Raw genomic sequence first — 13,478 nt, forward strand, 5'->3', positions numbered from 1 at the left:
CTTTTTATTCTTTTATGTCTTTTGGATTTTGTACTACACACAAATACTTCACATTCAAACAAATACAAATACAACTTTCAAAATAAAATTGCTTTGTGTAGTGAGAATTGTTATCCATAAAGTTGATTTGATTCGAACTATATGCCATAATAAGGACAGAATAAAAATTGTATGGGATTATTTTAAGAGGTGAAGAAAAAAACCCACACATTCATGCATGACATTCTCATGCAAAACTCATTATTTTGCCTCTTAAAACCTCAGTGTACCTTCTCACAAACCACATGTCAACTCATTCAAATCTTAATTTGACATATGAGTAGCTTACTGCTCCTTCCATCATTTCCCAAGAGAGCCCTGGAAAGTTCAAAATGTTTTTCCTCATAGTTACATAAAACTAGCAATAAGGACAAAATCCTCTAATATAGAAGTATTTTTAATGTCATATCCTTCTGAAAGCAGCAAGTGTCCTTACACATGAACTTCTGCTTTGGTTAACCAAGCAACAAACTTCCAGTACATCCAAATTTGAGATGATGCTTGACAACACACTTTCAAAGGATTTGAAGTTCCACTGACATCGAAGAAATTTTAAAAAAATGTTGCTTTACTTTGTGACCATTAAAATGTATTTTCTTTTTTTTTAAGATTTTGATTATTTATTTTTAGAGAGAGGGGAAAGGAGGGGGAGAGAGAGGGAGAGAAACATCGATGTGTGAGAGAAACATAAATAGGTTGCCTTGCGCACGTCCCTAACTGGGGATCTGGCCAGCAACCCAGACATGTGCCCTGACCAGGAATAGAACTAGCAACTTTTCAGTCTGTAGGCTGGTGCTCACTCCACTGAACCACACCAGCCAGTGCTCAAATATATTTTCTATAAGAAAAAACATTTAAGGGAAAATTGTCTTGTGACTGAAGCCCAGTTTTCTTGGCATGTTGGTATAGACAAGAGGTGGTTGCTTTGGCTGATCCTTGAATGATGAGCTGCTTATTATGTGAAAAGCAGCATCATGATCCACATTTTATTTAGTTTTCATTATAGTATTTAGAAATAGTCAAAAGATTTGACAAAAGCATTCTTCCTTAAATATTTATTGTAGATAAAATGTATTAGTGTGGTAAAACTAAAGTGTAAACATTTTGATAAAAACAGGATATTTACATAGTCTCAAAGGACAATCCTAAAATGTACTTTATGATTACAAAGGGGAAAAGATATCTCTACAGAGAAGAAACAGAGCAGACAGCACCTGACTAAGTGATCAGAGTTAATGTCCCCAGTTCTCTGGGAAGGACACAGATCACTCTGTGTTTTTGATGCCTAAGTATTAACCAAGTCTAGTTACAATGCATCACAGGAACTGCAGTAAGGGCATTTCATAAAATAAATGTCTGGTCAATGTCATGGAAAAAAAAGGATGACTGAGATACTGTTCTAGAGTAAAGGAGAGATGGAAATTAAATGTACTCCTTGTTTCTGGATTGGATTACTGACTAGAGTTATTGTTATTACTATTACAGTTCCACTATATTATTTATTATTGGGACAACTGGTAAAATTTGAATAACAATTGTAGATTACAAAATAACACTGTATTAATGATAAATCTTTTGATTCCAATAACTGTTGTGGTGATATAAGTGTATGTCCTTTTTCATAGGAAATGCATACTTAAGTATTTAGAAGTAAAAGGGCAGTATTTCTGTAACTAACTCTCAAATGGTTCATAAAAAATGTGTGCTAGTATGGCCAAATATTAGCTATTAATAAGTTTAGGTGAAGGGTATATGGGAGTTCTTTGTACTACGTTTATGTCTTAAGGGTAAGTTTAAAATTGTTTCAAAATAAAAAATTAATTATGAGGAATATACTTTATGATAATATTTCAAAGAAAAAATGACATTTAAAAAAGTATCTTCATTGAAGCTCTAGATCTCACTGAAATATTTTACTCAAATGATAGCAACTCCTTTTATTAGTATACCAGATGTGCAAATGAAGTATAAATACTAATTCTCTATGGTGGTTCTATTCCTTCTTAGCACTTTGACATAAGCAATGTGAGGCTTAGAAGGTTTATGATGGAGTAAATGTCCTGTGCTCAATGACAGACAAACTGCAGGGCACCATTCCACGGGTAGATATGCAAAAGCAGCCAAAGACAACTTGCATTTCATGGTTCCCTGACTAGACGTGACAAATGGTTCTCCATGGCCTTGGAGAGGAACTAGAATCTTTTGATGAGCACTTGGGGCTTTCAGAGCCTGCCTGCTTTTCCCTCCATTGTGTCAGGGGTTGGTCTCGGACCTGCTCTCAGCCCCACTGGATCATTTGCAGATCCTGGCAGGGGCCATCCTCTCCTGCACTTCTCGATGCCCATTTCTGCTCTCAACCCTACCATTCACAGAAGGCTCAGCTTGGCATGAAGCTGGTTGGGTGGGGGTGCCTCACTAAACATACCAGTATATGAAGGTATCAACTTTGTTTATAAATCTGTATTCCCTCTACACAATAAGCTCTTTGAGGAAAAGTTGTCCTCCTTATTCATCTTGGTATCCACAGGCACTTAAAAAAATTTGTTGAATAAATACTGAAGAAGTGAGAGGAGCTAATGTGACCACTTATGAGTCCACACTTCCTTTCCCCCATCGCCGTCATACTCAGTTTTGGCAGAAAAAGCCTGAGGGGAAGGATGTTACTAATGCTATCCCACTGAAGACTGCTATTTATAGACCACTCTGTTACAACAAACCTTTCATTGGAAAGAAATAGTCTTCCAGGGAAGCCATGCTCCATCTTTGCCCACTGCCAGGGTGCTCTGTATACAGCGGGGAAATCATCAAACTTCCAAGGCAGAGGCTTCCCGGGCACGTTCTCTCCCTCCTCAGCTGCCTCTTCCTCAGCTGGAGCTGTCCCGCTAGATGGGTTTCTGGGGCCTCACTATCAATCTGCTTTCTACACACACCACTGTTTTACTCTTTAAACTTTGACTTTGACATGCCCCTACAGAATCACTATGGCAGTCTTGGATCAAGAAAGGCACTCACCCCCACCAGAAAACTTCAGAAAAGGAGAAAAACTCCAAATGTGCAAATTATTAAAGGAAGGATATTGTTCATTTAAAAAATAAACTTTTCTAGGATTTTTTTTTAAAAACTAGAGAACATACCCTGAGATATTTAAAATATTTTATTTTCAAAATTCAAAATGCTGGTAACTTTCCTGAGAGACACCTATTCTCAAAACGTAATGTATTTTAGTATTAACTCCACTTGCTGGGGTGGGGTGAGGGGTGGTGTTTCAGAATGTATCTCACCTTTCTATGACTAGAAAGCATGAAGCAAAGTTGTGTTGGGGTGAGTACTGGGTTGAATTAGCCAAAAGCTTATTGGAATTTGCAGCAAAACTTGGCAGAAACTGTGGCTCTGGGGAGCTAGGCAAAAAATCTGACAGATGTAGCAAATGCAACTGAGTTCCAGGTGGCCTCAGAGAACCTGTAGGTAGGTCAGGTGAAGAATGGAAGGGTAGGGCAAAGATGGCAGAGACGGTGGTGAAGGAGGAAGACCAAAATAAGTATAGGAAAATCTGACTGAAGCTAAGATGGCAAAAGACAAAGAAGACTGGTATCTGGGAGCTTCCAGTGACAGAGACCAGGTAGATTACCTGGGAAAATGCTCACCTGGGCACCTGTGCTCTGAGGGCACAAAGGCAGAAATATCTAAACAGCTGGGGCCAGTCAACAGCTTGATGTCCTTTTGGGGATAATTGAGACACCTTCCTCTAGGCATATGGTAAGGTATGGGGACATCCCCTCTTGGCATGGACAGAAGAGATGGCCTATAGATGCCAGTTTGAGGCAGGGCTGCAGTTTGGGGTTGGCTGGGGTCAGGGAATAACTGGAGGGTACAATTGGCTCCCCACTGGGCCCTAAGAGGGATGGACAGTGAGTGGGTAGCCGGGTGTTCCTTGTAAGCCATGGGGGTCTCAGAGAGATGCAGGGGTGTCAGAGTTCCTGCTTTCTTCTATGGAGCAGTAATAGTGATCACTGTTTCAGGTATTAACATATTCAATCCTCATAACAACAACACAAAGTAGATACTGTGATCGTCTCCATTTCACACTTGAGAAAAGGCAGGCAGCACAGTGGTCAAGGTCACACAGTGGCAGGGCTGGAATTTGAGCCTCGAATGTCTGGCTCTGGCACCTTCCTTTAAGACAGAGACACTGTCCAGTCACTGGCAAGTGTCTCTGGACAACCCAGCCCACTTCTTGCCCTGAATGCCCAGAGGCAGCCATGAGCCTGGAGAGGCTGTTCTCTTCTCAGGCCCCGGTTCATGGCAGCTAGTGCCCCCATTGGGTGGTTGGGGACCCAGCCAGGAGCAGCTGAGATCTGAGCCGAATGCACCCAGAGCACGGCTCCAAGGTGCCTCTATATAACTGGGTTGGTTAATTGCACCTGAAATTATATAAGATGACATTCTCGTTTTCGATGCCATGCATAAAAATCTTTGGGTTTTATATTACTGTGGAAGATACAGTAGCAGTTCCCACTTTTTATACCTGCTAATGTTACTGTTCTCTAAAACACATTAAACCTCACAACCTCAAAAGGCAAAGAACAAGAGGCTGCTTGGGAGATGGACTGAAAGGCCATTTTGAATGAAAGTGTTGGTTATTGTGTTGCTGTGGGGATGGAACTCTTCCTTTCTTTAACTCTGTGACAACCCAGAGAGCAGGTCCCCTGACCTGTCACACCCATAGCTCCTTACTGAAGTGGATGAAGGATTCTGTTGTACTCTCACTTGGCAGGCACTTGGGGACGGCTTTCAGAGCACCCAGCTCTGCCATGTGAGTGGGAGAGAGGAGGGCAGGCAGTAGAGGGAGGGCAGCTGTCATTTTCTGACAGTGCTGGGTGGGGCCCGAGGGCTCCCATGAGGTCTGAGGGCAGATGTGGGGACTCATGTCAGGGCTGCAGTTTGGGCTCCTGAGGGAGAACTGGCTCCTACCTGATTTACACTGCAGGCTTCAGAGTCTTTTTGGTTGGGGATGGGGGGAAGACGTTTCAGCTGGTTAAAAAAATCACCAGAAAGGCCACTAACCTTGATGATATAAGTTCGAGAATTCTGCACACACTCCCCAGAAGGGACAGAAGAAGCACACAGGCAGGGGCAGCTAGACCTACTTGGCGCAGGCAAGGCTCTCAGCCCTTCCATGGGTGTGCTCACCCTCCCACGAACGGCTCCAAGAAGCCTTGCTCCCCCTGTTCTCCACTGAGTGGCATATCTTTAGAGAGCACTGGAGCCCAGGCTCACAGTGGGGAGCCGTCTCCCAGGGCCTTACTCCTGGTCCACTGCAGTGATCTGGCCTGCACTCCCACCGAGTACTTGGTGTTCTCTCACCTGGGAGGACAGGAGAGAATGTTTCTGCCCTCTGGGTTTATGCTGACATGCAATTCTGATAAAGTCACCTTAGGAAACATCGGGTGGTAAGACAGAGAGCATTGACCAATGGATCAGACTATATTCACACTTGTGATTAAGCCTCATTTATACTCTTCTCCTTAAAAAAATCTAGCAAAAGAATTGAAAAGGAGCTAATAAAAGATCACATTTTAAGAAGAAAAAAAATCAAACAAATTCATAATTTACTTTAATTCATCTATGACTTTTTTTGGTATCGTGCTAAGAGCTTTTTGGGAGGTGGCAGGGGGTGGGTAACTGCAATTTTTCCTGTTTTATAAATGATCAAGTGATCTTTTATAAATGGTCAAGTGATGACTGAAAACAGTCATCACCTAAGACTATTTTCATGTGCAGATGAGCTGGGTGAAAAGACATGGTGCCAATTAGTGAAGGGTGTTCTGGGTAGAGCCCAGTCCAGAGCCAAGACAATGTGGATGTGTACATGAGAAAAAAGCTGTAAAGAGGCAATTAATTAATTCATGATACCACCCCATACCACTGCTTCATTACCTTTCATTTGGATTGCCATAATAGGCTTCAAGATAGTTACACTTCATCTCTTGCCTCTCTACAGTCCACTCTCCACTCACAGCCAGAACGATCTCGATAAAACACAATCAGATTGTGTAATCTTCCTGCTCAGGACTCTCTAAAGGCTTCCAGATTAGCACAGACCTGGCCTATGGAGGCCACCTGATCTGGCTCCTAATGTTTTCTCTAGCCTCCCACAGCAACCTGTAGCTGGGTAGACACTATCTATACTGGCCTTCTTTCTGTTACATCTAAAGTTTCATATAATTCAACTGAAATTCAAATGGAAAGCAATAGGAGGATCAAAAGAACAAAGAGAATCGCAAGCGTGAAATTCTCAGAGGAGATTCTTGGGACACCTTTAGATAAGTTTAAAATTTCCATTAAAATGAACAATCTCATGTGCAATTTTATTTTTATTTAAATATTTTATTCATGTGCAATTTTAAATTCATAGTCTTTTAAGTTTTTTCTTTAACTAAAGAACTCTGAATTATTTTTTAAAATAGGGTATATTTGGTTCAAAAATTATATCCACAGAAAAATAAACTTAAAAGCCCTTAAGGAATTGAGTGTGACGCTGAAAGACTCAACAGTTTAACCTCAAACAAGTACTAGATTTAGTAAATTAGTGTTAATTTACTATAAAAAATACTTGCTTTAGCTCTACATTTATGATTTTTACAATATACAATTTCTTTAAGTAAAAGTTAATTTTCTCCAACTATACCAACTACTATGAGTATATAATTCAAAGATTTGTTTTAGGATTATCAAAATGTCCATCCAAAAACTACTTAATCTAATAATATAAGTTAAATGAATATTTCAGAGCACTATGGAATAAATGTTACTAAAAATGTGTGCATATTCAAATAAAAATAGCATTTTCAGAGGCAAAGTTATATATTTCGATATTGATTTCCTCATTTACAAAAGCGTAGGCTCTTTTACAAACAGTGTCATTTGGCATGGACAGACACAGGTGACAAGTGTTAGGCTTCAAAACTACCAAAAAAAGTATTACCTCTGAAAGAGTATTATAATTACATTTTCAGCTGTTCCCAATTCTCTTTCATTGATAATTAATTATGATTCTGATAACCATTTTTAAGTAGCCTTAATGTATCTCTATGAAAATATATGTGTGCAAAGGAAATGGTTTATTGAGTTTAGTAATTAAAAATATTCACATGTAGCTCAAAAAACACCTTCACAAATTAGGTGCTTGGATTCCTTAGTAACCTACTTGAGAGTTACTGACTGTTTCTGAATTTCAGGTTAAATAGGGAACCTCTTTATCATGTGTGAGTTTGTCACGAACAAGAAAAAAATATGTGACTGATTAATACATCTTAATTCTAATTTCTCATTATATGCTAAGAATAACTTTTTTCTACATCAGAACCATATATAAGATGTTTTATGATTGCTTTTTGTAGCTTTGGGTGACTGCTGCAATAGCAAACTATCACACGAGTGCTGGGACAGCATCCTAAAGCTCTAGTTGGTTGAAGCACAGCTTTGGTGATACTGCTTCCCCTCACATTATCCTGTCCAACCCGGTCCAAGCCATCCAATCAATGAAAGACACAGTTTAGTAAAAAACAGTGGGCTCTGCTGTCCCAGATGTCTTATTCCTTTTTCTAGTCATTTTGCTACTCTTAACTCCTTCTTAGAAATCATAGAAATATCACTGGTTACATTGCAATGCTTATCAGAAGCAATAATCCCATGACAGGATATAAAAGCTTGGGGAAAAAAAGTACTTATCTGCCATCTCAATACAAAGCCTGTAAGACAACCACGCTCTGCTGAAGAGAAGGGGTAGGGCTGAGCAGGCACACACTGGCCCAAACTTTAGTAAGAACAGGGCAGAACCTATCTGTTGTACACACTGGGTTCTGCATCTGTTTCCCTTGGAAGAGAGGATTCTGAGAATGAAAAATGTCTCAAGACCACCATGCCAGGCAGTGAAAACTTTGAAATACTGTTATTAATGGGTATACATACACAGCACACCTATATGCTTTTTGGGCACAACTCTAATAAAAATGATTTTCTGAGAAATTTAACAAATATATTTTGCTTTGAAACATGCTTAATCTAATTGCCAAATAACAATATTTAAAAGAAATGTTTATTACCAAATAAGAGGAAATTAATATCCATATCCTATTGCATAAGCAATACTGTCATCCAAGTGATTAGGAGAGCAAGCCTAAATCCTGCAGATGTAAAACGAACTACATGTTCCTACCATATAGTAAATGTTACAGCATGCATTCTCTCCTTGTTTGATCTGAAGGACACATACCTTAAAAGTAAACTGAATGCTGTTCTTCCTATTTTTCCTTCAGAGGCAATCACATATCAGAGACTACTTCTCTCTACTCATGGAATTTCTAATCATTTTTATCTTGGAAACTACTTAATTGTTAATTTAGAAATACATATAAGAAAAAGTACTAGAGATATCTCTTAAAGGTATGTCGTCTTCCTGAATATCAGTCTCACCAATATATTCACAAAAGCATTTTAAAAAATCCTATTGTTAATATTTTGATAGAGGAAAGCATTTAAGCAGAGTTAAATTTTGAAGACAGTTAATAATGAATTAATATTAACATTGATTCTCAGTAAATCACCTCATTAAAAATGGTTCCATTTTACACCGCCTAAAATATTTCAGTAAGGGTTTACATACCTGGGAATACTCAAAGTCAGTGATAGGGGCTATACTCTTGATATAGTCTGATCGAAATTGGTTTTCTGGGTTGGCCAGTGGAACTGGAGGTATTATAGTACTCATTGCCGAAACGATTGTCTAAAATGGAATAAATAAAAATACATATGTGGTTAAATATAACACTAAGGCTCCATGTATAATAATCTAATATATTTCTGTCTATATAGTTTTAGAGAGAAGAGTACTTAACATTTTTAATAAACAAGCATTTAAATAAAAGTTCTTACCACAATAGCATCTTTAACATTTTTCCGAATGTCCAGAATTTTTTGCTTTTTTTCCCTGTATTAAAAGAAAACTGTTATTAATTTATTGTCAGCACTGATTTGAATGAATTGAGTGGGAGTTTAAATTCCCAGCTGCAGCACCTGGCTAAACTGGCTTTCCTAGAGGTCAACATCAACCCCAAGGAAAACAATTTTTATCTGGGAAAGGGCAACATGCCCCTCTTCTAATCTGTATTCTAAACAAATTTGAATGCACACATTACAATCTATAGCTTTTAACAGCCACACAAGTTACACAAAACATGGCAAATTTGTCATGAATATTGCATATAAAATCTATACAGCTATACATGTAAATATATTTAATTTGAATATATCCACATGTTGACAGATATTAATTAAAATAGATGCAAGCAAATGATATAGAGAAATCATTATATTGACATATTGGTTGCATTCAGAGCAATACCAAAAATACAGATCAATACCTCAAGAAAGCCTAATAAATCATATTTTGTAATGCAAGTTACTTTTTTTGATCTAGACACTGTCGGAAAAAGGATTTACCTATGTATTAGGTTGGCTAAAAAGTTCATATTTTTTTCCATAAAATAAAAGACACTTTTTTTTCATTTTCACCAAGAACTTTGTTGATTTGGATATTTTGAGTATGTTGGCTATCCCCCAGGTGGTATAACCAATAGTTGTTTTCACATATCGGTTTGATTGCTGTCAACCTCAACTGGTCTACCCAACTGTAGAGCATCATCCAGTGAGAAATCACAACCACTTTTGACACGTTCAATCAGTCACAGCACCTTCTCCATACACTGTACACATCTTTTTTTGCTTCTCAGTTGTGTTTTTACTTTTCTTGAAATAATAAAAAATGATATGCCAAAATGTTGCCAATTTTCTTACATCTTCAATATTAAAATGGCTACACAAAAATTCACCAATTTGATATTTTTAAAAAATGCATGCTTGGATGACAGCTATCATAATAGTATCTAAAAATTGTTTCGAATTAAGTTAAAGTCAACTAAGATGGCTTTAGAGCCATCTTCTGGTAAAAAACCAAATGAACTTTTTGGTCAACCCAATATACCAAATTCAACAATACACTCCTATATTTTTCTCCCTTAAAGGTGTATCCAACGTTTAAATTAACTACCTAGAGAAAGCACTTTTGGGAAGGTTGGGAAAGAAGTTACAAAGTTTGCACGCAGTTTAGAAGCAAAATCGAAATTGACCATTCCTTACTCGGGATTAAATCCATTGACGTGCAGGATCCTCATTTGTTTGACGATAGTGCTTTTCCCAGACTCACCAGCCCCTGCAAACAAACAAAAAGAATGCTGTGATTTGTAGCCCGATGCCTTTGCCATCTTTCACGCCAACAACCCACCTTGGGCAGTTATCCTACCCCAACGAAGGCATTCTGAAGTGCACGCCAGCTCCGGGCTGGAGGAGCTGACCCGCGTCGCTGGCTGTGCGCTCTGCTCCGGCCAGGAGCCGCTGCGGGTGCCCTCCCTCCTTACCCAGTAGCAGCAGGCGGTGAGTCGCTTTATAAGCCAGGCGCTCCTTCTGCAACTGCTTCTCGATCTTTTTGTTGGCCTCGCGTCTTTCTTTTTCATCGACGCCCTGGTCTTCTGTTGTCTTGCTGTTGCCCAAACAGCCCATGCCTGTCTGCTTGGTTGGACGTCAGGCACAGTTAGGAATTTGCACAGAAAGCAATAGAGAGTTGTAGATATGTGTGGATCCTGCGACGGCTTCCTGCTGCTGAAAGAGATGGTCTGGTCTCTCGGTGTTTTCCGATCAGAAAAGGCGTTTTTCTCCCTCCCCCTGACCACCGCAAACTCCTAACTAAGAAGGATGCAAAGAAGACGCACAGAATCAAATGCTTTTTAAAGAGCTCTCCAGAATTATCTGCTGGATAAATGGCATACAATGAATGGAGAAAGGGGTAGAGAGCACCAGGCTCTGCTGGAGCCAGTCGGGTGGCGCTGCGCCCTGCACTCGCCCAGCGTTGCCCCGCGGAGCTCAGCGCGGCTCAGTCCCGCCTCCGGCTGCCCAGCGGCGAAGCGCCCAGAGGGGACCCGGAGGTGGCAGTGTGCTCTGCCCAGTGGTGCACCCCGAGGGGTGGTGGCCGAGAGCGGGGCGGGGGTGGGGGCAGGGAGGAACGGAGTGCGCTGCAGAGTTCCCACAGGGCGCCTGTGGGCACCTACCGGCAAGCCTGCCCCGCCCCTCTCTGCCTCCGGCGCGAGACTCGTGCTCCCTCTGGGTCTGAATTCCGCTCTCGGGCTTCCGAGCTGCAGGGAAGGGGGAGCTGGCTGGCTGGAGATAGGGGAGCGGCCGTACGCTGGTTCCTGGGTGACGGCGTGGCGCTAGCATTAACAGTGCTGCAGAGGTCGGGAGCTGACCTTTAGGTCCCGGCCAGTGAGAAGCTCACCCACTTGGGGTCAGGACCACTGCCGGGCGACTCTCACACCCCAGGCCCAGGAGAGTGGGTCTGGGCGAGCGCTCCCTGCCGATCCTTGTGATGCCTCCCTGCTCGCAGGCAGGGGAGGCCTCACGCAGGATCATACATATTCTATCAGGGAGGAGGCTCTGTAAGCAGCTCACCAGTCACACCGCCTTTGTTCCCTTCATTTTCTAGATTATTCCAGCACACCCACGCAGCCGCCTCCCTTAGCCTCTTGTCTTTACCTCCAGCCCCCGTTTTCCTTTGCAGTTCTCTGAACAGCTGTGCTCCTTTTATCCAGGACACTCTGGCCTTGAACTTGGCATTGCAGCCAGGAACACATGAGGGCAGGAGACAAGCATGTGTCCTCAGGTATTGTGACTTGAGTGGGAGATAGGTCCCTCCATTGCTACTACAGCCAGCCCAGACGGCAACCAGCCTCTTTGCTTTTGCGTTGCTGTACTGGAGGGAAGGAGGGCAAAAGAGGTGACTGGGCAGATGTTCTGGGCCAGCACTGCAGTGTGGAGATCACTTCCCTGTGAGTTGTTGTCACACAAGTTGATGCTTTCTGCGCTCTGGGAGCCCGCAGCACTGCACAAGCATTCTTTTACATGCCTTTCCTAAGCTCTGACTTCAAGTGCCCCACTTGTCTCCAAGCCCACATTTCCCTCACTTTCTACATGGCTTGGCCTTTTCCTGCACAGAGAGCAAACAAACCCTCACCTAGTGGGGACTTCCACCATGTTGCCCCTGAGCCCAGGGTCATGGCGATCTTCACCCTGTCAAAGTGGCCCCTCTCCTCTGATCTCCCCTCTTTCTTCAACCTCTTTGCTATTGGCTTGTTTCCTTGAAGTGTACACATTCAACTCTGTCCAATTAAAACAAACAGGCCCTCCTTCAGTGTCAAGTCCCTGGTTAGTTCCACCAACTTTCCTCCTGCCCACGACGGCCAAGAGTTTAAAAGGGGATGCGACTCCACTTGCCCTTCCTTACCTCCTTGTTCACACCTCAGCCTCTGCCAGCCCACCTCCCCGCACTGAGAATATTCTCACCAGTGTCATCAGTGTCTCCCCATGGCTGAACTTCGGTCTTTGCCTTCTTTGACCTCTCTATGGAGCTGGCTCTGACTCTCCTTGAGGTGCTCTTGTCCTTTGGCTTCCACCAGGTGATCTTTTTGATTTCCTGCCTGCCTTCTGGCTGGTGCATCTCCACTCCTCCACTGGGTGGAGGTGTCTTGGATCCTGAAGAGCCTTTTTCCCCTTAAGCACACTCCTGGTGGGGCTGATGTACCCTGCATACCCTGTATACACAGCTCTGGCTACATTCATATCAGATCTTCAGCCCAGCTCACTCTCGAGTCCACTGCTGTCTCCCAGTAGACCACTACCTCTGTACCTCACAGGGATCTCCAGCTCTCCTTGCCAAAGCTTCAGCTAATCTCCAATGCCCACCCCACATCTCCAGCTTGTTTCTTTCTGGGAATAAGGGCCCGATTGTCCAACCAGAACATTCATTCCTGACTCCTGCTTGCCAACCCAAACAGGATCTTGTTGATCTGTGTCCTGAATATCTGTCCTGTTCTTTCCACCCTATTAGCCATTGCCATAGTCCTAGACCACTAATCTAACTTGGGTTTCGGCAGTGGCCTCCTGCTCACTTACTCCAGTGCACCCTGCACAATGTTGCCACAGTGACAATACAAATCTGACCATGTCACTCACCACTGCCTACAAGATGCTGGCCATGGACCTACAAGCCTGGGTCAATGTAAACTCTGGGGCTTCACCTCTCACTTCTCTCCCCTCACAGCGTTCCCCCATCTGTTCTGACACCCTGCACTTCCTGAGCACCTTAGTTCATCCCTTGGCTACAAGTGCTGGTGCTGCTCCTTTCTCTGGAAAATCTGCTTCAGTTGGCCAACTCCCAGTTATTCTTCTAACCTCACCACTGCCTCCACAATCGGGGTTAGGAGCCCCTTCTCCAGGTTCCATTATCTCACTGGCACCCTGCATTAGAACTGTTTTGTTTACTGCTCTTTCAA

The 13,478-nt window shown here is 42.3% G+C and overlaps 1 protein-coding gene across 2 annotated transcripts in view; it reads right to left on the reverse strand.

Moving 5' to 3' along the window:
- Positions 1-13,478, reverse strand: part of GNAL (G protein subunit alpha L) — a 159,987-nt gene that overhangs the window by 101,911 nt on the left and 44,598 nt on the right. Inside the window, exons 1-4 of one of the 2 annotated variants that reach the window (XM_054587348.1) lie at positions 10,515-10,689; positions 10,237-10,309; positions 8,974-9,028; positions 8,705-8,824 (exon numbers count right to left, since the gene is read on the reverse strand). In XM_054587348.1, the coding sequence (XP_054443323.1) occupies positions 8,705-8,824; positions 8,974-9,028; positions 10,237-10,309; positions 10,515-10,656 (390 nt within the window). In that variant the 5' untranslated portion in view covers positions 10,657-10,689. Of the gene's footprint in view, positions 1-8,704; positions 8,825-8,973; positions 9,029-10,236; positions 10,310-10,514; positions 10,690-13,478 lie in introns of those variants that run through there. The other variant, XM_054587347.1, reaches the window with a different exon arrangement.

This window comes from Pteronotus mesoamericanus, unplaced genomic scaffold (assembly GCF_021234165.1).
Source record: "Pteronotus mesoamericanus isolate MK-2021 breed Mesoamerican mustached bat unplaced genomic scaffold, CSHL_Meso_final scaffold_118, whole genome shotgun sequence".
Lineage (NCBI taxonomy): Eukaryota > Metazoa > Chordata > Mammalia > Chiroptera > Mormoopidae > Pteronotus > Pteronotus mesoamericanus.